At 48.9% G+C, this 26606-nt stretch overlaps 1 protein-coding gene across 2 annotated transcripts in view; it reads left to right on the plus strand.

Moving 5' to 3' along the window:
• The window catches only part of PTPRT (protein tyrosine phosphatase receptor type T), a 1002137-nt gene that overhangs the window by 954410 nt on the left and 21121 nt on the right, over positions 1-26606 (plus strand). For both annotated transcript variants that reach the window (XM_045528255.1, XM_045528256.1), the window contains 7 exons: positions 876-952; positions 9172-9208; positions 10696-10793; positions 13866-13982; positions 18852-19006; positions 22777-22912; positions 24972-25121. In XM_045528255.1, the coding sequence (XP_045384211.1) occupies positions 876-952; positions 9172-9208; positions 10696-10793; positions 13866-13982; positions 18852-19006; positions 22777-22912; positions 24972-25121 (770 nt within the window). The remainder of the gene's footprint in view (positions 1-875; positions 953-9171; positions 9209-10695; positions 10794-13865; positions 13983-18851; positions 19007-22776; positions 22913-24971; positions 25122-26606) is intronic.

Genomic DNA, 26606 nt, shown 5'->3' on the forward strand with positions numbered 1-26606 from the left:
CTCTCCAGCCCCCTTGCTGGGAGCCACACCCCTGCCCTCGAGTAAGGCGGATTGGCCAGTGGATGCCGTGACTACACGGTGACATGTGTACGGAGACCTGGATAAGGAACTAAGGCCCTTCCTCCCAACCAGACCCAACCAGGGTGTTCCACTCACGAGTGTCTATTAACATGTCAGAGCTCACTTACTTAGTTGTAAAGGATCACCCGATTCTTCTGCTGCAGTAGTTTTCTTTTAATGGTTTTCATTTGCTGTTATTTGAAGTAAGCATGCTATCCACTAGAGCCTGCAAATCTTGTTTATGTCTAGATTATGTCTGAGAGGGTCTCCTCTGCCACACAATTTTTTAGTTATTGATGATCTCTTTTATAATGATTTAGTCAGCCTCACTTTAATGATAGTATCGATAACAATATGTGGCTGACAAGCTATTTGCAGCGATGCTCCAAGGGGCCAAAGAAAAGCAATTTGTGCATATGTGTAAAATAGGTAAACTTGCTGTTTTTAAGCAAGCATGAAAATGCAGTATATTCGTTCAGATTCAGCCCTCTCACATCCCACGTATTTTTATATGGTCTCTCCCACATTGTCCCATGAAGCAGGTGTTTCCATCCCTACTCGAATGATGAAATCACTAAGATTTAAAGAAACAAGTGACTAATTCAGTCCTTTCTAAGGCTAGTAGCCTCCCTGAGCCTCCATCTCCTCATCTGTAAATGGAAATAATGACTGAGGGCAGTGATGAGGGTTAAATGAGAGGGTAGCATGATACCTGATACGTAGTCGTTTATAAATTCGGGTGAAGACATTGCTGGCTCCTCACCCAAAGGCCTCTTCTCGACCATCCCCTTGATTCCTGCTCTCTCTCTCTGCAGATGACCATTCCCGGGTAAGGCTGCTCGTGCTGGACGGAGACCCACACTCCGACTACATCAACGCCAACTACATTGACGTGAGTGTCTGACTGCAGCTGGGTGGCCAGGGTCTGAGGTCGGCTGTGCAGGCTCAAGATCTGTGGTTGTCACCTAAACTCTCCCCCAGAAGGTGGCCCTCCCAGAGCATGTCCAGAGCAGTGTGAATCCTCCCTGATTTGCGTAACTAGCATAACCCACTGCTGACACCCTCTTTCAGGCTGGCTGGAGTGCCCTGCTCTACGGGGCCAGGACAACTGCCAGCCTTATTCATTCACCCCATTTATTCATTTGTCTGCGTGGCTGTTGATCCATTCATTCATTCATGCGAAGGCACAGCCATTTATGCAACAAAAATTTAAAAGTGCCTACTGTATGCTAGATGCTATGGGAACCATAAAGCTAAAAATACCATGGTCTCTACCCTCTAAAACCCTAGCAGGAAGATAAGTGGTGTACATCAATAATTCCAGGACAAAGTAGAAAGTGGTAAGCATCATGAGTTCAGATAAAACGCTGCAGGGATTCAGAGGTGGGGAAAACATTGCTTCTTCCATCAGGAATGCAAAATGTGATGTGAACCAAAGCTTCAAGCACAGGTTGGAATTTAAAATCAAAGAGAGGGAAGATGGGCCTTTGCATATGGGGAACAGCACAGGCCCAGATGTAGCAGCCTGAAGGGAGAGACATAGCAGCCCTGTTTGACAGGAGCAGACTATATAATGGAGAAAGTGGAAAATAAAGCAAGGGCTAGATCATGGATAGTTTAAATGGCCAGACTTAGGAAGTGGGACTTTACCTCGTAGGCAAGAGGAAGAAGCGATTGAACATTTTTAATTAAGGAAGTGACCCCTTCAGAACCGAGATTTGGGGTGATTTATCTGCTACTGAGGATAAGGTAGATCGCAGGGAGGAGATTCTGGAATTAAGACAACTAGTTAGGAAAGAGGCTGCTTCAGTATTCCAGAGACTACTGAGGAAGGGACTAAACTCAAACAGGTGCCAGGAAGTGTGTGCACAAAAGTGAAAGAATTTGCAAAGTGAAAGCATGGCCGCTGGGGCCAGATGGGAGTCCTGCCTTGACTGATGCGAGTTACGCTTCTCAGGGCCCTGAAGCGAGGAGCCCAAGGGCCTTGAAGGATGCTCAGAGATTCATATTAGTCTCTCGGGCTCCCAAATGTATTTATAGACAAGCTACAGAGTGTGGTGGCATGCTCTGTGAATTCCCCCATAATCTAGACTGAGCCAGATGAGTTATTAATGCAACAAATATTTATTGCTCTCAGATCTATCCCTTGTGCTTCCTAGTTCTGCTTTGCATTGCAGGTGTGTATGTGTGTGAGTGTGTGCGTGTGTGAGTGAGTCTGTGGTGTGCACGGGAAGGGAAGCTGACTCCTTCGGTGGGAGGCACTGATGGGAGGTCAGAGGATGATAGGAAAGGACAAGCCAGTGAAGATAATATTCTTCTCGCTCCCGTCCTTGGGTGGCAGCTCCAGCAGTGGCTCTGCCCCGTCTGTGGCTCCAGCCTCCCACAATCAGCCCACCACAGTTCCAGCCCCTGCCAAGCAGCCCCAGCTCCTGGGCTCGGGTCACTGCTCTGTCTCCCTTTATCCCACTAGTTCTAAGGGTGGTCACAGCCTCCTACTGTCCCTGGTCTCCGGGCTGCCCCACCGTTCCCCATTTGGCATCTCAGCTCTTCCATCACCAGTATAACCAGCTCCCCATAGGGAATTCCCCCTGTCTGAAACACCTAGAGGGAATTCTCCTTCCCGCACTGGACCCTACCAGAGGGCCTGCTACGTGTCCAAGAGCTGGGGCTGCAGCTTCAGGGGAGGTGAAGACGGACACTGTTTCTGCCACCACGGCCTTTCCGGGAAAGTTCACAGGAGGTGGCCAGTCTGACTGGCTTTCCCCCAGCCCAGAGCCAGGCACTCTGAGCATTCACCCACCATGCCCTCACGCATTTAGTATTCATTTCACAAACACTGAGCAGACCCTCCACTGTGTACTGAAAATAGTGACCTTTAATACCACGCCTCTGACCTAAAAGGGACTCAAGTGTGGTGAGGGTGTCAGATAAGAAAAGAGACCCTTAAGGAGCAGGGACTATGGGACCATAAAGGAAAATCAAAGCATCAAGTTGGCAGTTGGGGGAAGTGGCCAGTGAAGGCTTCCTGGAGGAGGTGACATCTCAGTTCTGCCTTAGAGGATGACTTAGAGCCAGCCAGGCAAGAAGGATTTATAGTAAACTAAGACTTATTGATCACCTTTCACATACCAACATCTCCTTAACTAGTACCACAGCCTCACAAAGTAAGTGCCATTACTACCCATTTCCGGATGAGCAGCTGAGGCTCTTGAGGTTACGTAACTTGTCCAGGTTACGTAACTTGTCCAGGTTACGCTGCTAGGAGGTGGGGGAGGAAGAAGCAGGAGTTTGAATCCGGAGCGCCTTTCTCACCATACCCTGCTGCCTTCAATAATAGCAGTAAGCAGTGACAACACCAACTGGCTCCTAATGAGTCATTCTTGGGCCTTGTGACGGGTGGTTTGCATGAGTCAGCTTATCAAGGCTTCTTAATAACCCTTAAGGTAGGTGCTTTCATTCCCATTCTCGAGGGAGGGAAGGACGGAGGGTTAGAGAGATTGCAGAGCTTGTCCAAGGCTGTGCAGCTGGTCAGTGGCCAAACTAGGATGGGAACCAGACCTGTCCGACCCCCAGTGCAGTCCTTTCTCCTGCCCCTCCCCACCTACTCCCAGACCCCACCCTGTAGCCAGAACAAGGCGGGGACTTGGTCAGCGCATGTCGACCCAGGTTGAATGTATTCCTTCCATTTCTCCACGACCTTGCCTGTGGCTAGGTAGACAGGACCCTAAGGGCCACAGCCCACACAGGGTCTTGCGTGCTTGAATTGCTGTATCCAGCATTTGTCATCTGACTAGAAACCCCCAGCAAAGTCGCTTTCCTAGATAGACACTCAGTCCAAATTTGAGTGAGCGTCTGACTGCAGTCAGAGCCAAGAAACACTGTGGTATTTTATAGGCAACAAATGAAATTGCTCTAAATGCAAGTGAATCTCTACAACACCAATGCCAATAAAGCCTTCCATTTATCTCCTGTTCTGTCTTTACAAGGCTTTTTGCGAGCCTTTAAAGGTGGGAAACAAGAGGTCTAGGTGAAAAACATTCCCCAAGGTCACACGCGACTAAACTCTAGGTTTTTGCCCACCTAGAACACACCTTCTCCCTCTCTCCGTGAGAAGCAGATTGTGCAGACAGGACAACTAGCCTGTAACCTGCTGTCTTCTCACGGGGGTGGTGGACTGCGGGCTGGATCTCAGTGGTCAGAATCAAAGGCTGACAAGACTAAGTCATGAATTTGTCCCTTGTTGGGCCTGTTGAATTCAGTGCTTTCTGCTTGCTAGCTTTGTGGTCTTGGGCAAATCACTTACTCATTGTGCTGCCTGTAAACTGAGATGATAATGCCACCCCACAGGGATGTGATAACTAATGTAAAGTATCTGTCCAGGGTCTGAAAAAGAAACAGAGGTTCTTATTCTCAAAGGAGGAATCCAAGAAGAGTTGAGTAAGGATGGGAACAGGATTAAGGGAAACCAGAAGGGTTGGATGCAGTATGTCTGAGCTAGCAACAGCAGGGAGCTCTTACCAGCCCTAGGCCTAGACATGAGGAAAGATTAGCTGTAAGAGAGGGTTGCCCTTCAGGAGCTGTAGGCTTGGTAGATAGACAGAGCCCAGCCACAGTGACCTGGCAGGGAAGGACCTGGAAGAATATATGCCCCAACCCCCTCCTGGCCTCTGAGCCCTTGGTTCCTGTCCCCCTTGGCCAAACCCAACTAGAAGCAAGAGGACCTGGGAGCCCATGGTGTGGTTCACATGGATTAGCCTCCCGGGGCACAGAGCAGAGCGTGGAAGGTAAGAGAGGGAAAGTGGAGGGACAAAGAGAAGATACCAACCACAAGCACCACCTTGAATACTGTTACCACGGCAGGGTGGAGAGCGGAGGAACCCCATTAAATGTGAACCTACTACATACTCCAGCAAAGTGAAAATTCCTGGTGTGTCTATGGGGATTCCTGGCAAGGCGACACCCTGGACAGCTCTCTAGGTCCTCACTCCTTTGCCCTGCTTTCTGCTCCAGCCAGAATCCTCCCTGGCGCTCCAAAGAGCTAACTGCCCGCGCTAGAATCATTTCTCCACAATTGGATCTTGACGATTCATTAAAATGACTCCATTGGGATAATGAGCCGGATGGGGCCAGCCCTGTCTGTGCCTCCGGAGGCCGTGGTCTGCTACCAACCATCCCACTGGCAGGTTTGTTTGCACACCCGAAAATGTATTGGCCACTTAAATCTGTTATAAATTACCAGCCTGGAAATAAATATCGTATCTGGGTCCCCAGTAAGTAACAGATGCACGAGTGCAGAGTGAGATAAATGCGTTTTGGATGCAAACCTCTTTCCCATTGCTCACAGACAGATGGAGGCAGGCCCAGTGCTGGTTTGCAGTCGATCAGCGTGCTGTGTAGGTGGGACTTAAATGAACTCAAAGTTCTTTTAAGGTTAGGAAGTTTTCTGTACTAGCTCTTGGCAAATCCCCAGAGGAGCCCCAACTGAGCAGTACATTTCCTTTTATCTCCTTTGCTGAGGAGTCTCGTGGTTAGAATGTTTTCTCTTTGGGGACTGCGTGGGTTTCTGGAAACCAGGGAGGGGTCTCTTTACTCGGATGCAGGGTGGGGACAGGCATGCAGTATGCATGCATTCATTCGGTGTGTATTTATCAAGGCTGATGACCCAGGCAGACTTCTGGGTGCTGGGGACATAGCCATGAGGAAGCCAGACACAGCCCTGCCCTAGTGGAGCCCCCACTTAACTGGGGGAGACAGGCAATAGCATGTAAATAAACAAAGTACTGTGTGCCATTTGTTAATAAGTGCTCCGAAGAAAAATAAGCTGGAGAAATTGGAAAGAAGCTGCCGGGGTGGAGGGAGGAGGGCGCTCTCTGCAGAAGTGATTGACAAGCGAGAGAAGCCTGGGTGGGGGGAGAGCGAGCCCCGCGGGCATCCGGGCAGACACGGCAGGCACGGGGAGCGGTCAGTGCTCAGGCCTCTGGGTGGACACGTGGTCGCTGTTGCTGAAGAGCAGTCAGCACTGAGCAATGGGAGGGCAGCAGAAGAACTGGGAATGTTGCTGAAGGCATGAAATGGGAATGGCAGGGGCTATTGAGTGCCCCATCTAGGCTGAATTAAGAAGCGAAGTCAACTCCCATCTGCTCACAGAACACTTCTCTGGCCTCCCCGACTGGGTCCACAGAGCCCCACATCTTCCCCTTGGTAGCCCTCGCCCCAGTCTGCTGATGTCTGTAGGCGGCTCAAGAGCACAGCCCACACCCGTCGGATCCACTTCTGCATTGGTAGTGCCTGGTACATAGCAGGAGGCCCTGAATTCATTCCTGCTGATGGATAGTGACTGACGGAGCCAACAAACGAGTGCACAAAATGGTGAACCCAGGCTCTCTAGCCCCAAAACTGAAGTGTGAATTTTCTTGCTCAGAATTTTGTCTGGTTGAATTTCAAGCACATGAGACTCTTCTAAATGGTGGTTTCTTTCAGGGTCTTTTGTCCTCCAGCCTTGACACTAAGAGGGTGGCCCAACTTCACCTCAAAAACGTATTTCCACCAACTAGCCTTTGCTGAAAACTGCACCCAGCTCTGGGTGGCATGTCCCATGACCATGAGGAGACAAGTACAAAAAATCCTTGCAGCCCATGTGATTGTGCTCATTGAGCATATGCAAAGCCCTGCTGGGCCACTCGGGAGGAAGGTGTTAGCATTCCATCCCAGAGGAGGTCACATTTGAAGAGTGGTGTGGTGAGACTGGAGCATAGGGTGTGTGGGGTTGTGGGAGGGGACAAAGAGGGACACCTGGAAGTGTAGCTGGAGATGAGGACAGAGATGGATGACTAGTCCCTAGCTCAGGCCTTTGGACGTTACCACGCAGGCAGTGCAGAGCTGTTGCAGGCTTACAAGCAGGGACATGCAGTCAGTGTGCAATGGGAAGCCCACTGGGGCAGGAAGCAGCCGGCTGCAGGGGAAGGCTGGAGGCAGGGAGGCCAGCAAGAGGTCGACGCTGTCACTCAGGCCAGGGAGGGTAAGGGCTGTGAGAATGATTGACAGGCATGGCAGAAGAGGGTAGACTTGAGAAACCTCATCTTTTCAGGCTCTTGGGAACTATTTTCTGTTCCCAAACCTACTCAAGAAAACCCCTGAGTATAATTCTTTCTGTCTGTCTGGGTGTTCTGTCCATCTTGACTGGGAGGAACAGGTGGGTCTTCCTACCTCCTGTGTCTCAGAGAACGGCTGTTATTATACTCACAGAGGGAGGGCTTGTCATTCCAGTATCCCCCAACTGGCCTGCCTGGACTTTTAGTCTTAGTAGGCATGCAATAAATGTTTGTCAGATACATAATAAAATAATAATGATAGCAAGAGCATATATGCTAAATCTCGGAATAGTGCCTGGTGCATAGTAACTGTCATATATTAACTCATTTAATCTGAACAACAGCACTATGATGTAAATACTGTTATCCTCATTTTATAGGGGAAAAAATAATTGAGGCACAAAGAGGTTAAGTAACTAACTTTCCCCAAACCACACAGCCTAGAAGAGACAGAGCCAGGGTTAAAATCCATGCAGTTGGGTTCCAGAGTCCATGGTCTATCGAATAACCACTATGTGATGCTCCTGTCTAGTTGATTTGTTGACATCTTGTTGATTGGGAATTTGCTCTGGTCTCACACTGTGCTAGGCTCTGGGGGAATTTAAAAAAAATTTAGTGGGCAGTGTTTGTCCTTAAGAACCTCACTAAGTAGACAGGACCACTCTAGCAGTTTAAGTGCAGCTATTGATTGCTGTGTGGTTAATCCAATAGTCCTAGTCATGACGTTGGCCTTGGGTTGGTGCTGACATCTGACACTAGAGTGTGCTCAGCAATTGGAAGGTACCTATGAGCTAGTTGTTGAGCAAGTGAAAGACTAAGGAAGCGAAATGTACGGGGGACTCAGAAACTCATCTTTAAAACAGAAAGGGAGTCCAGAACTTTAGAGATGCCACTTCTATGGCACCATGAGCCGTACAGATGGCAACCCTGGCTATTTCCTGAAGAAGGAGGCATTGAGGCAGCTCATCCACCTCAACAGGGCAGAAGGGCTGGTCAATAATATTTAAGACAAAAACAGGTGTTCATCAAACTTAGGGCCTATTTTCTCTGGAAATAGTTAACTTTATAGGTTAAGTAGACTTTAGGACTGTCAACAACTCCATAACTGGCATCTGTGTTTTTTTTTAAATTTACTTATCTATTCATTCATTCCCTCATTTATTCATTTAATAAACACTAATTTCATTTATGGTTCTGCATTAAATGCAGATCTGTCTCCAAAATTTAAGCCTCTGCTCAATATGATATACTACCTCTCTGTGACAAGAAAGAAGACTCTCCACGTATGCCAGGCCCACACGAAAGGGAGGGTCACCTTCAGCCTCTTCCCCAGTGACTAGGGTTATGGATCACCAGGGTAATCTCACACCAGAGTACAGCAGGGCTTGTCCAAGCACTTTGAAATGTACGGGGAAATCAGAAACTGGTCTTTGAATTAGGAAGTAGCTCTATGGGTCTCCCAGGCACATCTCCATGAGGTTCTCTCTGTATCTGGATCTTCAGTTGCAAGCCCAGGTATGTTGGCGTAGAGAAGCAATGAGGCATCCTTCCCAGTTTTCTTTTTCTTATTGTTAATGATGCAAGGAAGGGGTCAATGACAGAATTGTTTTCTTCCATTTTCTTCTCTGGGTATCCCAAAGGGTTTTATATAATCATGGCTCAGAAAAGACTTTTTGATGGTTAATGTCCTCCACAAACCTGAAGACTCCTTCTCCACCTTTTGGGGGTGCATGAGGATAAGTGACGGCCACCCAGTTGCTGCTCCCAGTGCAACAGGCTGCAAGGCAAGCCTGCGTGGGCGCCTCGCAAGCAACTATAAAAATAGCTAACATGTAGAGACTTACTAAGCAATTTAGAAGCATTAGCTTGTTTAATCTTTGCCACTTCTCTGGGAAATGGCTAGTGCTATTCCAATTTTGCCTACGAGGAAACCAAGGCTTTGAGAGGATATTTGTTAATACTGTGCTGTTTGCAAGCTTTGACTGGAGACCCTTCACCGTGCTTTTCTCCTGTCACCTAGGGATACCATCGACCGCGGCACTACATCGCAACTCAAGGTGAGTGCCCTCCCTCCACCTAGGGAGAGACTTCCAGGGAGGCAGGGAAGAGGGCCCTCTGGGAAGTCACTATGGGGTTGCTGTCCTCTCCTCCCGTGTCTGTGCCCCCAGCACTCCTTCTCCACCGAAGGCCCTGACCTTTCTCTGGAGTAAAGGAATGAGCTTCTGCCAGCGAAGAGCCACACAGGGGAAGACCACCTGAGGTCCTTGGGATTGTTCATTGTTTGTTTGCAAAGGAAAGAGGTGCCAAGTTCAGCTATAGGAGGCAGGGATGTGAGTAAGAGAGGAAGGACCTGTCACCCGGAAACAGTCAGGAGGGAGGGGCCCAGGCAGGGCAGACCAAAAGGATCGGCTGCAGGCAGGTGGCATCAACACCTACCAAACAGAGCTGGAGCTAATGGCGCCTCATCTCCCCTATGGGTGCCCATAAGCAAGGTGCAGCCAGTTGCCCTAGAAAGCAACTTGGCAGTACATTCTCACAAGGCTTAAAAATGGTCATACCTTTCAAACCCTTCTAGGAAAAAAATCCCGCAGACAATTGTATGTGTAGCCAATGACGTATATAAAAACATTCTTCACAGTGTTATCTATAATAGGGGGAAAAAAGTAAAAAATCTTAAATGGCCAACAGTGGGTACATTGTTTAAATAAAGTGTGGTCTCTCCATATTATGGAAAACTATGCAGCTCTGGAAAATATCATGCCTGGTAAGAATTTTTAAGGGCATCAGAAAATGCATATGATAGCTATGATGCTTATTGCAGTAAGTATATATACATGCATATAAATACAGAAAATGGTATACAAACTTTTATATCAAACACTCACGTTACTTTTGCAATTTTAAAAATAATATAGGCCCAGCACACTGAAAGAGTAATTTCCAAGGAAATTGCTTTGGACTGTCAGATTCTATTTTCCACCCGTTGTCTTTTTTTCTTTTTTTTTCTTCTTCTTCTTTTTTTTCTTTTCTGTTTGGACTCCAGAGGGATGCCTCCAGCATTTGTCAAGCTGAAAATGAGGCATCTCCTGTTTTTGTTCTCAGCATCTGGCACCTGGCAGCTCTCTCCCCTGCTAAACTCTAACCCCAATTGCCTGCCTATCTCTCACTGAGGTTCTGAACCCAATTTTTGAAAACCCCCCCAAGCCACACCCCATAATATTGTCCAGATGAGGAGATGGATGACTCTTGTGGGAAGGGTCTGAGCAGGAGGAGGACAGAGGGGAGACGGGAAGCTGCCCACATTCCCAATAGATGCTTCAGACTATGAAAACTTGGAACGTGGCTTTTCTGATCTGACCCCATCAGGCTCACATGCCTGTCTCAGGCCCCAGTGTCAGCTATTTGGTGTCTTAACGGGGACCCCCTGGCCTTACTCTTGCTCACCAACATGGAGCCTTGACTAACCAATCAGGAGGGACAAACCTCCCCAGCTGCTTCCTTGCACTTGCAGTCTTATTAACCCTTTCACCTTCTCTCTTGGCAGGTCCAATGCAGGAGACGGTAAAGGACTTTTGGAGAATGATCTGGCAGGAGAACTCTGCCAGCATCGTCATGGTCACAAACCTCGTGGAAGTGGGCCGGGTAAGCCTCCCTTGCAGGTACCCAGGCAGAGGATGCTGGAGGTGGCTCTCCCACATCTCTCTGTTCCACGCATTGTGCTGAGTGCCTCCCGGTCAGTATCTCCCCCTCATGGCAGCCTGTAAGGGAGCCATCGCCACTCCTATTTCACATCCGAGCAATGTCCTTTCCCTTCCAATCCCTCATCCCTTTTCCCACCCTCTCTCTCCATTGATGGCATCATCTCACATATTTCGAAGAAATTAAAGCCATCAGTCGTGAACTCCGTCATTGTCACCCCACCAAGCTACAATCCTCCTTGTATCTACAGCCATCTTCTTGTCCTTCCCCTCTGTCATCAGGTTCAACCATAAGCAACGGCTGTTTATGTTGACCCCAAATGGTCCAAAATCAGCCATTTCTCAGGGCTCCGCCTAATACCTCAGAAGCCGTGTTTCCGCCCCTTCGAAGGCGAGCCTAATGCCTCGAATCACGGATTCTGCTTAAGAGTTTTCTCATTTGCCCCCTCCCTTGAAAAATCAGTCTCTTTCTCACTGCTAGACTGTTCCTCTCAGCATACAGACATGCTCAGTACCTTCCACCTTTAAAAAAATGAAAATAGGCAAACAAAAATTATTCTCTTGCCCCTACTTTTTGGCCAAACCTTAAAGAAGGTTCTGTTTCTGCACTTCTGTTTTCTTCTACCCACTCCAGCATAGCTTCTCCCTCCCCTCCACCACCAGTGGTATTGTCAATGTCACTCACATCCTTCATGTTGACAATCCAGTCGCCACTTTCTCTTCTCATCTTGCTCAACCTCTCAGCAGCATCTGACACTTTGTCACCTGCTCTTCCTCCCCTGACCTCTAAATCTTGGTATTCTTCAGGGCTCAGGCCTTGGTCTCCCTCTCTGCTCTATCTCTGCTCTCTCCTGAGTCATCCTTAACTAGTCCTTGGGCATGAACGTTGGACTGCCATCCCCAGCTTCTTTTTGCCTACTTAGTTAACGGCGGCATGCGGGCGGGCGGGCTGCTGAGTTTAAAGGCAAGGTGTACAAACATTAGAATTACAAGGGCCCCTCTGTATGCCATATGAACTAACTAAAGAGTGGGCAGGTAAGTTTTGGTTTTGGTAAGAACCAGATGATCCATAAAGAGTTCTGACCTCCATGATAATGGGAAAATCTGGGCTGTCATATTCCAGGAAAGGGGTGTAGACATCTCATGGCCTCATAGGCATTTAGGGCCAGGTGAGACTTTATCCCTGAGCCCATTCCTATATAGTCCGTGCCCCGGTTTTACAGATGAGGAAACAGACCCAAAGAGGTGGAGTAACTACCCTGAAATCACCCAGCCAGAATCCGGGCATGAAATCTGACTCTAGATTCTCATCTGGGTGCTCGTGGTCTTCCACGCAGACTGTTCCCCAAGGACTCAGGCCCCGGTGCAGCTACTGTGGGCAAAAAGGCCAACCCAGGACTCGAGAACTCAAAGGCAAAGCCTATTCCACGTTGGAAACAGATTCCTTTGATGGATAGACCATGAATCTAAGTTGGATGTTGGGAGTTCTTGGCGGAACTCCTGCTGGTAGCCAAGCACCGTGCCAGATATTTATTGTGAGTTGTTAACTCCATTTGTCTCACAACAAACATGGGAGACAATGTTTCTGGTTATTGTTCAGACAGCCTGGGTTTGTGTCCTGGCTCCATCCCTCACTGGCAGTTGACCTTGGGCAATTTTCTTAGCCTTCCTATACTTCTGATTCCTCATCTGTAAAATAAGGGTAATAATCACATCTACTTCATAAGGCTATGGTGATAAGTGATTAAAATTATACATGTAAAGTACTGGTGGAACACGGCATAAGCAGTGTTAGATGCAGTAAGCGGTCAGTAAATGTTAGCTGTCACTATTAACAGGAAACTAAGGCTCAGAGAGGTTCCAGCACTTTCTGGAAGCTACATGGCTACTGAGTGTTAGAACCAAGCAATGCCTTCAAACCCTGTTGCACTGTACCAGTGTTTCCCTAAGTGGGTTCCATGGGATGCTAGTCTGCAGGATGCTTAGTGAGAAGAGGGTTCCATGGTTAAATACGTTTGGGAAATGCTGTGTCCTCTATGCCCCTTTTGGAGAGTTGTGAAATACAGTAGCAGTGCGCATTGAAGGAGCCGAGTAGTCCTGTAGCAAAGCAGCCTGTTTAACTCTGTGTAATCCAGCATTTCCCAAACTCATTTGACCACAAAACCTTTTTTTTGTTTGTTTTTTGTTTCTTGTTTTTTTTACCTAACACCTATTAGCACCCAGCGGAACACACTGTGGGAAAGGCCACTCTAGGCCGTGCGGCGTCCCCCGGAATGGTAATAATACTTTTGTTTTTTTAAGGGGAAAACCGTGATCTCTTTTTCCTCCATGGAGCGTGAATTAAAGAGTCGACCGTGGGGATGGCTTGTTCGTAGCACGTGTACCCACTGCCGGGGCAGAGAGCAGCTGCAGAGTCTTCCCTTGGAGCCTAGCACCTGCCGTCCTTTCCCCAACTCAGATCCTTCCTCCTTCCGTCCCCGCAGTTACCACCTCTTAATGATGTCCCCGTCCTGAGCACTTCTGCTTCCACCTCCTCACTGTTGCCCACCTTTTATCCTCATCTCTGCTCAGCTGACGACGCTCAGCTGCTCCAGCCTGATATTGTAGAAAGGGGACTCAGCCAGTCCCCAGCCTGGCCACATGACCTTGGACAAGTCACCCAACTTCTAAACTTGAGTATTATTTTCATCCATAAAATGGGGATAATAATACCCACCCAACTTACCTTGTTCTACTTGATCACTTAGTGTGGCAATGCATTTGAAAATTACAAGGCGCTTTGCAAAAGAAGATACGACTATTATTCCTAATGGCTCCAGTGCCTTTGGGAGTGAGCTTGGCCCCAGGCAGTTTGCTGACCCCTGGCCAGCTGAGAACCCCAGGGACTGGTTCTCAGTCCACCAAAGTCGCCCTCGGGTGTGTTTGAATGGGAAGGCCGGATGAGGCGGCTGCTCACTCGTAGCCACGTGCTCATACATCCCCGTCTCTGTTCTCTCTGTCTCTCACCTGGCCACAGGTGAAGTGTGTGCGATACTGGCCAGATGACACAGAGGTCTACGGAGACATCAAAGTCACCCTGATTGAGACAGAGCCCCTGGCAGAATATGTCATCCGCACCTTCACAGTGCAGAAGGTAAGCTTCCCTGCAGCTGCCGGCAGCCTGTCCACCAGGGGAGCTGGCTTGTGTGTGCACCAGCACACGGGGTGCCCAAGGGTCTGCTCTGTGCCCAGCCCCACACTTGGCAGCAGTGACAGATCAGCCATTGAGCCAGACACGGATCCTGCTATAATAGAACCCACATCTGGTAGGAGGCACAAGCAGAATTCAACAGACAGATCAATGAAACAATGACACCTTGTGATAAAAGCCACAAGGGAACATGCAAAGGGCGGAGAGATAAATCCACAGGAGGAGGGGTGGTCGGCGGGCTCCTCCCAGGGGAGGAAGCATTTGGGCAGGGAATGAAGGAGGAGGAGCTGGCAGAGGATAGGATGGAAGGAATAATATCACAGACAGGGGGCAAACATGCAAAGTGTGAAGGGAAAAAAAGATCTCGACATGTTCTGGGCCTGTAGTTCCCAACTGGGGCAATCTTGTCTTCCAGGGGATATTTATCAATGTCTGGAAACATTTTGGGTTGTCACAACTGGGGGGTAGAAAGTAGGCTGTAACTGGCATCTGGCGGCCAGGGATACTGATTAATATCCTACAATGCACAGGACAGCCCGTACAACACAGAATTATCCTGCCCAAAGTGTCAATAGGGCCAAAGCTGAGAAATGCTTGTCTAGACATAGGGGTGCAGGAGCTTGATGAACAAGAATGAGGCTGCAAATAACAATTATTGTCATATTTATAATGTAATTATTATATAATCGTTGCTACTATAGCATTACTCTTTATTTTCTGTTGCCCGGGCTAGAGTGCCCTGGCATCAGCCTAGCTCACAGCAACCTCAAACTCCTGGGCTCGAGCAATCCTCCTGCCTCAGCCTCCCGAGTAGCTGGGACTACACACATGTGCCACCATCCCCAGCTAATTTTTTCTATATATATATTTTTAGCTGTCCATATAATTTCTTTCTATTTTTAGTAGAGACGGGGTCTCGCTCTTGCTCAGGCTGGTCTCGAACTCCTGAGCTCAAACGATCCTCCCACCTCGGCCTCCCAGAATGCTAGGATTACAGGTGTGAGCCACTGCGCCCGGCCTATAGCATTACTCCTACATCATTATGACAGCTAACGTTTACTAAGCACCTACCTACTAAACCAGGTGCTTTGCTAAGTGCTTTGCATAGATTACCTCATTGAATCCTCCCAACAATGCTTTGAGATAAGTGCTAGTATTATCCCCATTTTACAGGTGAAGAAACTGAGACACTGAGACTTTAAGTCAGTTGTCCAAAGTTGCCAAGCTGCAAGATGGTAGAACCAGGATTCATGCCTCAGATCCTGAAGCACACTGCCCCTTCCACTACACCATAGTTGCCATTTTTCTAAAAGCAGCTGCATTCATGCAGTTAGGCCTACATTTAGACACAGGCCTAAGGGTGCAAAAATACTGGGGACTTACATGCTTTCAGAGCTGTGCCCTTGGGGTTTGGACAAGTCCTTGCAAGGGCCAAAGCAGGCTGCTTTGCAAACTGGAGCCCAGAATGCACACAGTGCTGTTCTGGTGTGCACGGTGAGGCCCAGGGTGTACTGTTCACTCCTGGCAGCTCACCTCCAACCCCATGCTCCCAAAGGCTCAGCAACCTTTACATCTGAGTCTGCAGACTCCGTCCACTAAGAGGAGAGAGAACCACAGGTACTTGGATATTGTCTAAGGTCGGGTTCCTTAGAAGCAGGGCCTGAGGCAAGGATTCAGGTGCGTATGTATACCGAGGCAGCTCTCTCAGGAGAAACTCCTAAAAAGGGAGAAAAGAAGGAGAGGGAAAGGGGGGAGATCAAGCAAGGACTGAGTCTCCAGTGAAGACCAGCATAGACCTGACCCACAGGGGACCTCTGGAGCATAGAGCACACCAGAGCTGTCCCTAATGAGGCAGAGAAGCCAGACTTTTGTGCTCCCCTATCAATCAGTCCACTGACCGTGGACCAACCACTGAGGGGTAACCTTCAGCTCCTGCCAGCTGAGGGCAGGTCTCCAGCAAAGGGGACAACCGTAAGGCACCGGGAGCCAACATGCCCTGCAGCTGAGGCCGAAAGCACGAGCCCAGTGAAGAGGATCTGGGTGGGGCGCCATTGTCATCCACCACGTCTGTGGCCAGTGCCTGGGAAGGGACTGAGTGGCTGGGGACATGGTGGCCCATCCTGAGACCCAGACCCTGGGCAGGGAGGCCTTGAGAATCACAGCCAGCAAAGCATGCTGAGGAGTTAGGGTCCTTTCGTGGGTTGTCTTTTTGTTTTTCTTTTCAACAATCACGAGGGAAGATGCTCCTCATAGGGAGATACCCTTAAAAGACTCCTCTGGGCTCAGCCACGGCACACAGGCGGCCACTCAGCAAACACTGCCTGGGATCTTAGCTCAAAATCGGTTCAGGAGCGGGCAACCCAGAAATCATAAACAGGAAGTGTTGTGTGCCCTCAAAGAGAGCCCGGTCCCATCAGGGACAGAGGATCCTTGGAAAATAGTCACAATGCAGGTGGGAGGGGCTAGACGGAGGGCTTCCCAGGACTGAGCTGATTTGGAGGACGGAGTGAAGAAATCCCAAGTGTTTTGGAGTTGCCTTTACCTCTCTCGCTTCAGCTCACCCACCTCTGCCTTTATCTGGGTCTTTATTCTCTTCCTCCGAGCCAGACTCTGCCTCTAGTCTTGCCCCTGCCTTAGTTTGGGTTTCCTGGAAGCAGATCCCATGGCAGGAGGGTGTGGGTGCCCTGGATCCTGTGTCAAGGGAGAGTGTGCAGGAGAAAGCGGATGAGGGAGGCAAGACAGGGTGGGGGCCGGAGACTCGGCCCTGGGGGTGTGGCCTCAGCTGGAGACTGGCTCCCACCTGCGGCGCTGCATGCTTGGGCCAATCCTGAGGCACAAGGGCCTTGGGTACAGCTGTTCAGGTAACCAAGTATTCTGGTTTGCCAGAACAGTCCTGGTTTTAGTACTGAAAGACCCATATCCTGGGAAACCCCTCTGTCCTGGGCAAACTGGGCAGTTGACAAAGCCAGTTGGTCACTCTAACTCTCCCACCCTTGCCCCAGGGGAGGGGACCCCTACTCAGCTGAGAGTGGCTGTGGGATGCAGCCTCCTAAAATACAATTCTAATCGAGCACTTCCCCTTCTGTCCAACCATCTGTGCGACTTCCCTACTGCTCCCCAAAGCCTTGGAGATCAAGTCCAAAGGCCTTAATGTGCATTCAAGGCTTTCCAGGATCCAGTGCCACCCATCCTCCCACGCCCCAGGTCCCCCAGGGCCTGTCTTCCACCTGCCTCAGTGGACTCTCTGCACACCCCATGCTAAGCCCTGTCCCCAGGCCCTTGCCCATTCTGCCCCTTGCCTGCCCCTCCCTCTCATCAACTGGGTTATACTCATGCATCAGCGCATCTTAATGACCAGGAGTGCAGACCTTGGAGCCAGAAAGCCAGAGTGCACGTTGTCACTTTACAATTTACTAGTCGTATTGTGACCTTAGGCATGTGACTCAACCTTGTTTGGCCTCAGTTTCTTCATCCGTAAAATGAAGACAATAGGAGGATTGGTATCAAGATTAAGTGAATTAACACACTGAAGTGTTCAGAAGAGTGACTGGCACACAGTCAGTGCTTAATAAATGTTAGCTATTATTTTCACTATTACTATGTTTCAAGATTCAAGTCAAGCATCACCTCTTCCAGGAAGCCTTCTCTGATTTCTCCTCTCCTCAGATCAGGTTAGCTGACACTCCTTTACACATTTTAGTAGAATTATTCACTTAGGAGTCTGCCTCTCTAAAGAGGCCATAAGCTGTTCCAGGGACAAGGGCTGTGGCTTTTATTTCTACCTTCCTAGTGCCTAGCATAAGGCTGGACACAGATAAGCTTTGGTGAATTTTTTTCTTCTTGTTTGAGACAGGGTCTCGCTCTGTTGCCCAGGCTGGAGTGCAGTGGCATCATGATAGCTCACAGCAACCTCAAACTCCTGGCCTCAAGCGATCCTCCTGCCTCAGCCTCCCGAGTAGCTGGGACTACAGGCGTGTGCTACCATGCCTGGCTAATTTTTCTATTTTTTTGTAGAGATGGAGTCTTGCTATGTTATTTAGGTTGGTCTATTTTTTAACTAAAGGAATGAACAATCAAACTGACTCTTCCTATTCAATGCTCTCTACACACCTGCAGGAGATTGCTAAGTAGCAAAACAGCAGGTAGGGGGAGCTGTATAAGCAAAGGCTCAGAGGTATGACCTGACCATGGAATAGTCAGAAAACCACTGTTTGGCCTAGAGTGCATCTTTGTTTGTTTGTTTGGGGATGGGGGGTGGGGGAATTGATCAGAGCTGTAGACCCTACCACCGCTCTGCTTTTATTTGTTTCACATCTTATAATTCTAAATAAGGATCTAATTAATAAGGAAGTCTGACACATTTTATAAACTTTGAAAGCCACAGAGACTGTCACAGTCAAGGCTAGAACACTAGAGGAAATTAGATCTCAATCACTGAAATCTCATATTTCACTGGAAGCAATTAGAACTTGGTCTTTAGGGCCATCATCTCTTTGAGTCTGTTCTACTGAATACACTTCCTATAAAACACCTGTCAAAGAGGGTCCCCTGGGCAAACACTTGCTATATTGTACTCTTGGGCATTCAGAATGTGTATGAGCGCACTAAAGGCTCTGAGAAGTCCTGCAATAGAGCAATCAGTTTCACTTTAACTAGTTCCACATTTCCCAAATGTCCAAATGTGACTGATCCCAGAATCACTCTGTGCAGTGACATCTGTTAACCCTGCAAAGGCCCTGTCCTCCCTGGAGGTTGTTGGGCTGGGTAAGGGGGGGCAGCAGCTGTAGGAACAGAGGCCCGCTCTCTCCTCAGAAAGGCTACCACGAGATCCGGGAGCTCCGTCTCTTCCACTTCACCAGCTGGCCCGACCACGGCGTCCCCTGCTATGCCACTGGCCTTCTGGGCTTCATCCGCCAGGTCAAGTTCCTCAATCCCCCGGAAGCTGGGCCCATAGTGGTCCACTGCAGGTGAGTCAAAGGTCCCCCACCTAACCAGGAGCGCCTCTGCAGCTCGGCTTTCTCAGAGAGGGGGAGATTATCTTTTCCAGTAGCCTTAACTCTCTGCCTTAAAGACTCTACTGCCTGTTTCCCCCGGGCCCAGCGCTTTCTGATGAGATACAGTCCCAGGGTCTAACAACGTCGACGACAGTACTAACTGCAGTAGTCATTGCTATTGTTGTTGCCCTGAAATAGTAACGTCACTGGAGATTGTAGGCTGTAGAAATAGTAACGTCACTGGAGATTGAGGCTGGGCGCTGGCAGCACCTGCTACACCTGCCGTGGGTAAATTACCCACATTACTTTATTTACCTCTCATCCAGCCTCGAGAGGTGGGCATTATTATCATTCCCATTTCACAGATGAGAAAACTGAGATGCCAAGAAGGTAGACACAGAGCTGGGATATTTAACATGCTTTTCTCCAGACACTCGCCCTCAGCACCTTGGAGTGGCAGTGGCGTGCCTTGGCAGAAGCTTGCTTCTCTTCGTTTCTATTATTTTTAAAATCCCTTTCTGGCCTGCAGGGTCCCTAACAGAGAGTGAGTGGACAGCACCAGGTTTCACCTTATTATGGGGAAGAGATATTTTCAGCTCTGACCTAGAAAGTCACATTGAGAATGAGTGGCACGTCTTTGAATCCTCCCAAATGGAGATGAATTGTCATGTCAAGGGCATTCAGAATTGGAGGAGGATGGATGTCCCGACCTGAAGCTGGCCAGCCTGCGTCCCCCTCCCTCCCGGTGCCTCTCTCTTCCAGTGCGACCTTGGCCAGTGCAACTTTTCAGACCCTGTGTGCTCAGGTGATCGTGTCCCTGCCCTGGCAGTATCCGTGTCAGTCGAGGGACCAAGGAAGACCCCGTAAACTGTGGATGTCTCAGAGCCAGCCCCCTCACACAGCATCCATTTATCTTCACTGCAATAGTAGCTACACAAGCCCATTTTATAGATGAAGTGATTGAGGAGGAAGAGGCCTGGGCTTAGACACCTGTGGGCTCACTAAGTGTTTTTGTTTTGTTTTGTTTTTTGAGACAGAGTCTCGCTCTGTTGCCCGGGCGGCGTCAGCCTAGCTCATAGCAACCTCAAACTCCTGGGCTTAAGCAATCCTTCTGCCTCAGCCTCCCGAGTAACTGGGACTACAGGCATGCGCCACCATGCCCGGCTAATTTTTTCTATATATACTTTTAGTTGTCCAGATAATTTATTTCTATTTTTTAGTAGAGACGGGATCTCGCTCAGGCTGGTCTCGAACTCCTGACCTCGAGCGATCCACCCACCTCGGCCTCCCAGAGTGCTAGGATTACAGGCGTGAGCCACCGGCCTCTCTAAGTGTTTTGCACGTATTCTCTGCTTTACATCTTAGAGCAGCCCAAGGACAATAGAACCTTAGCTCCAAAGCCCTATATCCCAAAGCACAGCTAGAATAGGGATTAGAGAGAAAGCAACAATGGCAAATATTTATCAGGCCTTCTGCTAAGCCACAGTGCTGTGCATGGTGGCTCTACATCCGCATCTCCATAGCAAGTCACCTGAATGCATCTGAGCAGAATGGTACCCACGCCTGGGGCTGTTGCGGAGATTGAATGGGTTGGCTAACTAAGTGCCTGGGAGAATCCCTGACATGCAGTAAGCACTGAAAAATATCACTGTTCTCTGCCTCTTAATGTCGTCCCCCGCCCTCAGATGGTTAATCCCTCAGGAGAGGAACCATATTTTCATATCCTCACTCCCAGTCCCAGCAGCTAGTGCAATGTAGATGCTCAACAAATATTTGTTGAATATCAATAGGAACTATTAATTGAGAAATTATTATGCAGCTAGGCACAGGGCTAAGCAATTGACATGCATTATGTTTTTAATGTGATTTCATACAGTTTACACGTGGTATCTATTAATGCTACAAGGTAGGTCTGTTTGTTACTATCAGCATGATTTTGCAGAGGAGAGTATGGAACCCAGAAAGATTAAGTTATTTACACAACGTCACACAGCTAGTAAGTAGTAGAGCCGGGGTTTGATCCTTGGGGTCCCTTCCAAATATCCTGTGTTCAGTTACTGTGCGCTGCTGAAATCAACACAGCCCGATCCTCACAAAGCCCCTGCAGGGAGGCATGTTATATGCGTCAGAAAACCGAGGCTCACGGACACCAGGCAACTTGTTCACTGATGGTTTCAAGATCCAAAACCGAATTGGGCTGGTTCTTTCTGCTAAAACATGTTGAGGATGAGACACTGAAGAAGAAACAGATAAGTGGTCCTTTGTACTCCCTTCTCCATACTGAAGTCTGGCCCTTTGAGCCCCTTTTGTGGGCTCCGGATTCGGCGGGGTTGTTCTGAAGTAAATATAAGTCAGACTTCACTCAACTGAAACTGTGAAATTTTACCACGAATGAAGACTCTGCTTCCGACGGGCTTGCTTTTCGGATCGCTGTGGGTGGTGGTCCCCACTGGCCGTGCTCCTTGGATCTATAATCCGCCAGTGTTGCTTTTCTGTCTTGTTCCATCACTTTCCTCTTGGCATTTCCTTTGATTTCCACGTTGTTAGACAAAGACACTTGTTTGCACAAGGAAAGAAAGATGTGAAAGTGCAGCCAAAGTGGACCTCCCCGACAGTCTGCCTGGCCTTCCCTTCCCAGACTGTATGTGTTTATGGCAAATGTCCCATTTGCCTCTGGGTCCGCACCCTTGTTTCAGAAGCCAGCACTAATCTGGGCAGGGCTGGCCATGGTCCACAGAGTCTCACTGAGTTCTTTCTATTTTGTACTTGGTCTGAGAGTCCCATCAGTGATCAGAAATTGAATATAAATCAGGAACTGTGATACCTGACAAGGGTCTCAGGACTGTCAGCTGCTCCGGTTCAGTGATTCTCTGGCTCATGATCCCAGGGAAACAGGTGGAGCCAAACACCCGGCTTTGGACATGGGGCTCTGGGATTTGTTCTCTGCCTTGGGGACAGCTCAGAGGACTCTAGTTTCTGCCCTCTCATTCACCTCCCCTCTGTTCTCTCTCTCTCCTCTCCTTCCTTGCTTCCATCCATCAACTGATTTGCTGAAGAAGACAGGAGAAAAGAAGGGAAGGAAAGAGGAAAGATGTGTTTATTGGGCATCTCCGGTGTGCTAGGACCACGTTAGGTGTTTTATGCTATATAGATGAGTTATCGTTATCCAACAAATGGGAAAACTGCATGCACACATGTTGTGTAAGTGTGAATTGTGTCCTATATTATAAGAAAGGAAGTATAAGAGCACATAGTCTGCAGCCAGGCTGCCTGGGTAAAAGTCCCAGCTCTGCCACTTGCCAGCTGTGTGACCTTGAGCAAGGTCAGCCCTCTGTGCCTCCGTTTTCTCACCTGTGAAATGGGATGAGACACTTCCTAACAACCTCATAGGGAAATTCACATAGGTAACATTCGTAGAGCACTTAGAACAATGACGGACACTCTCTAAACCCTAAATAAGTGTTTGTTAAATGAGTACAACAAAATAAGTCAGTCCTGATAAAACAGCCTTGAAAACAAGCATCACTCTCTTATTTTAGAAAGGAGAGAGCTGAGGCTCTAAGTTTAGTTGCTTGTTCAGCATCTCCTGGGAGTGTTGGGATTCAGACTGTTGGGCTCTGTCTGGCTTCTGCAGCACGCTGCCTCTCAGCAGGGCCCTCGAGGACGGGGCTGCATGGGGTGGGGGGGGCCCAGGGCTGGCTCCACCCCGAGATCCCTAACACAGACCATACCTTCTCTCTCAGCGCTGGGGCCGGGAGGACCGGCTGCTTCATCGCCATCGACACCATGCTCGACATGGCCGAGAATGAAGGGGTGGTGGACATCTTCAACTGTGTGCGCGAGCTCCGGGCCCAGAGGGTCAACTTGGTACAGACAGAGGTGAGTCCTAGGGGACTGAGCTGCTGGCCGAGGAGAAGCATGCTAGAACTGGGAGACCCATGCGGGGAGGCATCCTATAGAAAGGGACCCGGGTGTGGGAGGAGTGGGAGGGAGTAAACACATGGCTTGCTATGGGGAGACCACTGTAGAGGATGGGGTGCCCCAGCCAACCCTGGTGGTCTGCAGTGCAGGGACTTCCACCAGTGATGAATGATAGTGAGTTCCCCATCTCCGAGGGCATCCAAGCAGGGACCGAATGGTGACTTCAGGGATTCTCTGAATAGTATTTCTGCCTTAGGTGAAGGAGTAGGAGGGAAAGAGAAGCACTGGCACATATGGAACACCTGCCATGTGCCAAGCATCGATTCAGTCACTGCAGGGAATGGCTTAATCAACAAACTTTTTGAGTACTTGAACTAGGTGCTGAGGATTCCGAGAGAGACAATACACGGCCCCTGCCCTTGAGGGAGGGGACCTTCAGGCACCTCTCTGTGTAGTTATAGAGCCCAAGACCTGAGGAATGTGGAAGAGGTTCGTCTTTATTGTTGCACGCCTACTATGAGCCAGGAGTACACATTCTCTGTATTCAGAATATTGTTTCTACTCCTCCCAGCAGCCTGTGGTGTAGCTCCTACTACTATCCCCATTTTACTCATGAAGAAGAAACCCAGAAATCATATCCCCAATACCTCACATAGCCAGACTGTCACAGAACATGGGTCCTTGTGTCCCCAAGACCCTACGCTCTCACCAAGCACCTTTTCTGCCTGTCCCACTCCCCTGTGCCCTGGCTTGTCATTCCTGCAATCAGCCCATCTTCTGGTTCTAGTGAAGGCTGTGGGTGCCCAGGCAGTCAGAGGGGGGACAGATGAGGAGCCGCACACATCCTCAACCCTGCAAAGGGAAGTTACCCAAAGGGAAACCCCCCACTGACAGGTTTACACACACAGGACCCCCGTGCAGGCCAGTCTGCAGGCTTCCAGCACTAAAGCCAAGAGGGCTGCTCTATCTGTGCCCAGGTCCACGTGTGCAGAAGGCAGCCTCGCTGCTTGGAGTCAGACACATGGTCCTTACTATTCAGTGGGGGAGACATAGTCACATGCAGATTCATCCTGATGAACCTGGGTAAGCACTTTATAGAGAAATAGACCAAGTTCTACAGGAAAAAAGGTCACTCAACAAACACTTGCCAACGGCCTAGAAGTGACCACAACTTCTGCCTGATGGATTAATAGATGACTTTCCAGAAGGAATGAAACATTGAAGGTATAGAGAGGGAGAGTGGAGTTTCGGGAGAAGAGAACAGCAGGTAGAAAGAATGGCCATGGGAGAGGGACGACACGTGTTTTAAGAGCAGACCCTGAGACAAAGATTTGAGGGCAAATAGTTTATTTGGGAGCTAATGCCAAGACGTGCAGGTTGGTGAGTGGGAACGTGAGAGAGAGAAGGGGAGGCAGCAAACAAAGACGACTTTAACAACCTGTTAAACGCTGTAGACAATTGGAGCCCAATTCTGCCAGGATCTCCAACAGTGTGGAACACGCACCTCCAAGTTATCCCACCTAAGGGGGGAGGGAATGTGGGGTTTTATCCCCAACTCTCCATCTGTCGTTGCTTGCGGGCTACTACCCAGGGCATTAACTCTTTGGTCCTGCTGGCTTGCCCTGCAGACAGCCTGGGTGTGCTCCTGGGACTAGAAAGAAAGCCCTCAGCAGAGAATTCCAGGCATCTGCAGCAAGCAGCTGTCACTAGGTGAAGGTGAAAGCTGAGGGGATTTGGGCTGGACACCAAGAACACGTGCTGACGCATGTCTAGAAGTTCCTCATTTTTATCAGTGACTATGTTTTTCCATCTTGTACAAGGAACAAAACTCACCATAGCTCAGTTGATCATAACAAAACATGGAAACTTGGCCCTTTGGGTTACAGGATAAAAATTAAGGATTCTGCAATATAAATCATATCTATTCTTCACAGTCTGCAAGAGGAAATGTGGACAACAAACGCCCAGGCCACTGTTCTTACCTGGTACCCTCGCCCCTCTCCCCTTGACTTTGCAGGAGCAATATGTGTTTGTGCACGATGCCATCCTGGAGGCGTGCCTCTGTGGCAACACCGCCATCCCTGTGTGTGAGTTCCGCTCTCTCTACTACAACATCAGCAGGCTGGACCCCCAGACAAACTCCAGCCAAATCAAAGATGAATTTCAGGTACGGACAAATCTTGGGCTCAGTGACTGTCCTAGTCAGTTCGGGTTGTTATAGCAAATTTCCATAGACTGGGTGGCTTGAATAATAGACATTATTTATCACATTTCTGGAGGCTGGGAAGTCCAAGATCAAGCTGTCAACAGATCAAGCGTCTGGGGAGGGCTCACTTCCCAGCTTGCACATGGCCGCCTTCTCATTGTTTCTTCACATGGTGGAAAGCAGAGAGGAAGAAAACTCTCACATTTCGTATTATAATGAGAGCGATGCGCACCGTCCGAGGAATGGACACACTTGAAGCTCTGTCTCAGGGGGGTGGGGGGGCAAGGGCAATATACATACCTAAACTTTTGTACCCCCATCATATGCTCAAATAAAAAAAATTAATAACATAAAAAAAATAAGAGCACTGATCTGATTCATGAGGGCTCCACCCTCATGACCTAATCACCTCCCAAAGCCTCCACCTCCTAATACCATCAATTCGGGGGTTAGGATTTCAGCATATGCATTTTTGGGATGATGCAAACATTCAGGCCATAACAGTGACCTAGCCAGCTTCAGTGGCTTTGTGTGTATTCATGGGGCTTTCTTTGTGAGAATTGATGTGTCTATGCACTTTCAGTGTTTGCAGTTCTAGGCAGCTACAGAATGCATTTCAGAACATAAAATGTGCAACCATGAACCACTCAGTGATTGCTGAGGCTCATTTTTAACTATGATTGTGTTTTTGAACTGAAGTCGTATTCAGTTCTTGTCCAGGTTGTGATTGGAGACAAGTTTATACACACAGGTGTGAATTTTATACTCCTCCTTCCCTGGAGGGACTCAGGAGTTTTCAGTATTTTATCAATAGAAAAGTGCAGAATCTTGGACCCCACCCAGACTGATTGAATGAGAACCTTCTATTTAACAAGATGTCTGGGTGATTTGTAAGTATATTAGACTTCGAGAAGTGCCTTCCTAGAGCATAGATCAGGCATAGCGAATCTGCACCTCAGAGCCCGTATGGTCAGAGTTGTAGCAACTTCAGTCTGAAAGGCCTGGGTATGAATCACTGGGTAAGGCAAAGCCAGAGTTTAGCCCTTCATCTTACGGCCAGTGCCAGGGTCCCACTTGGGCAATGGGAGCTGAGTACCAGGCCAGGAGAAGCAAGGAAGCTCTAGGACTCGCTTCAAGTCTATGGGCAAATGCCGGGCCTGTGATTCCATGGGCAGATAGCCCAGGGAGGCCAGTACCTTAGTGCTTCTTCAAACGCTAGTCTTTATTGATTTGGAGAAGAGACAGAGTGCTGAATGAGGGAAGGATGGGGGACACAGAACCCTGGCCATCCCTGGCCATCGCACATAACATCTCATCTAATCTGCTAGCTGGGGAAGTTCAGTTTCAAACTTGGTAGATTTACTCTGCAGAGCACAAACCCTGCAATTTTCCAGACCTACTAAGGCTTGGCCCTTGGAAATTTCTCATCCCTCCCGAGCAGCTCAT

This window comes from Lemur catta, chromosome 17, assembly GCF_020740605.2.
Source record: "Lemur catta isolate mLemCat1 chromosome 17, mLemCat1.pri, whole genome shotgun sequence".
In the NCBI taxonomy this organism is placed as follows: Eukaryota; Metazoa; Chordata; class Mammalia; order Primates; family Lemuridae; genus Lemur; species Lemur catta.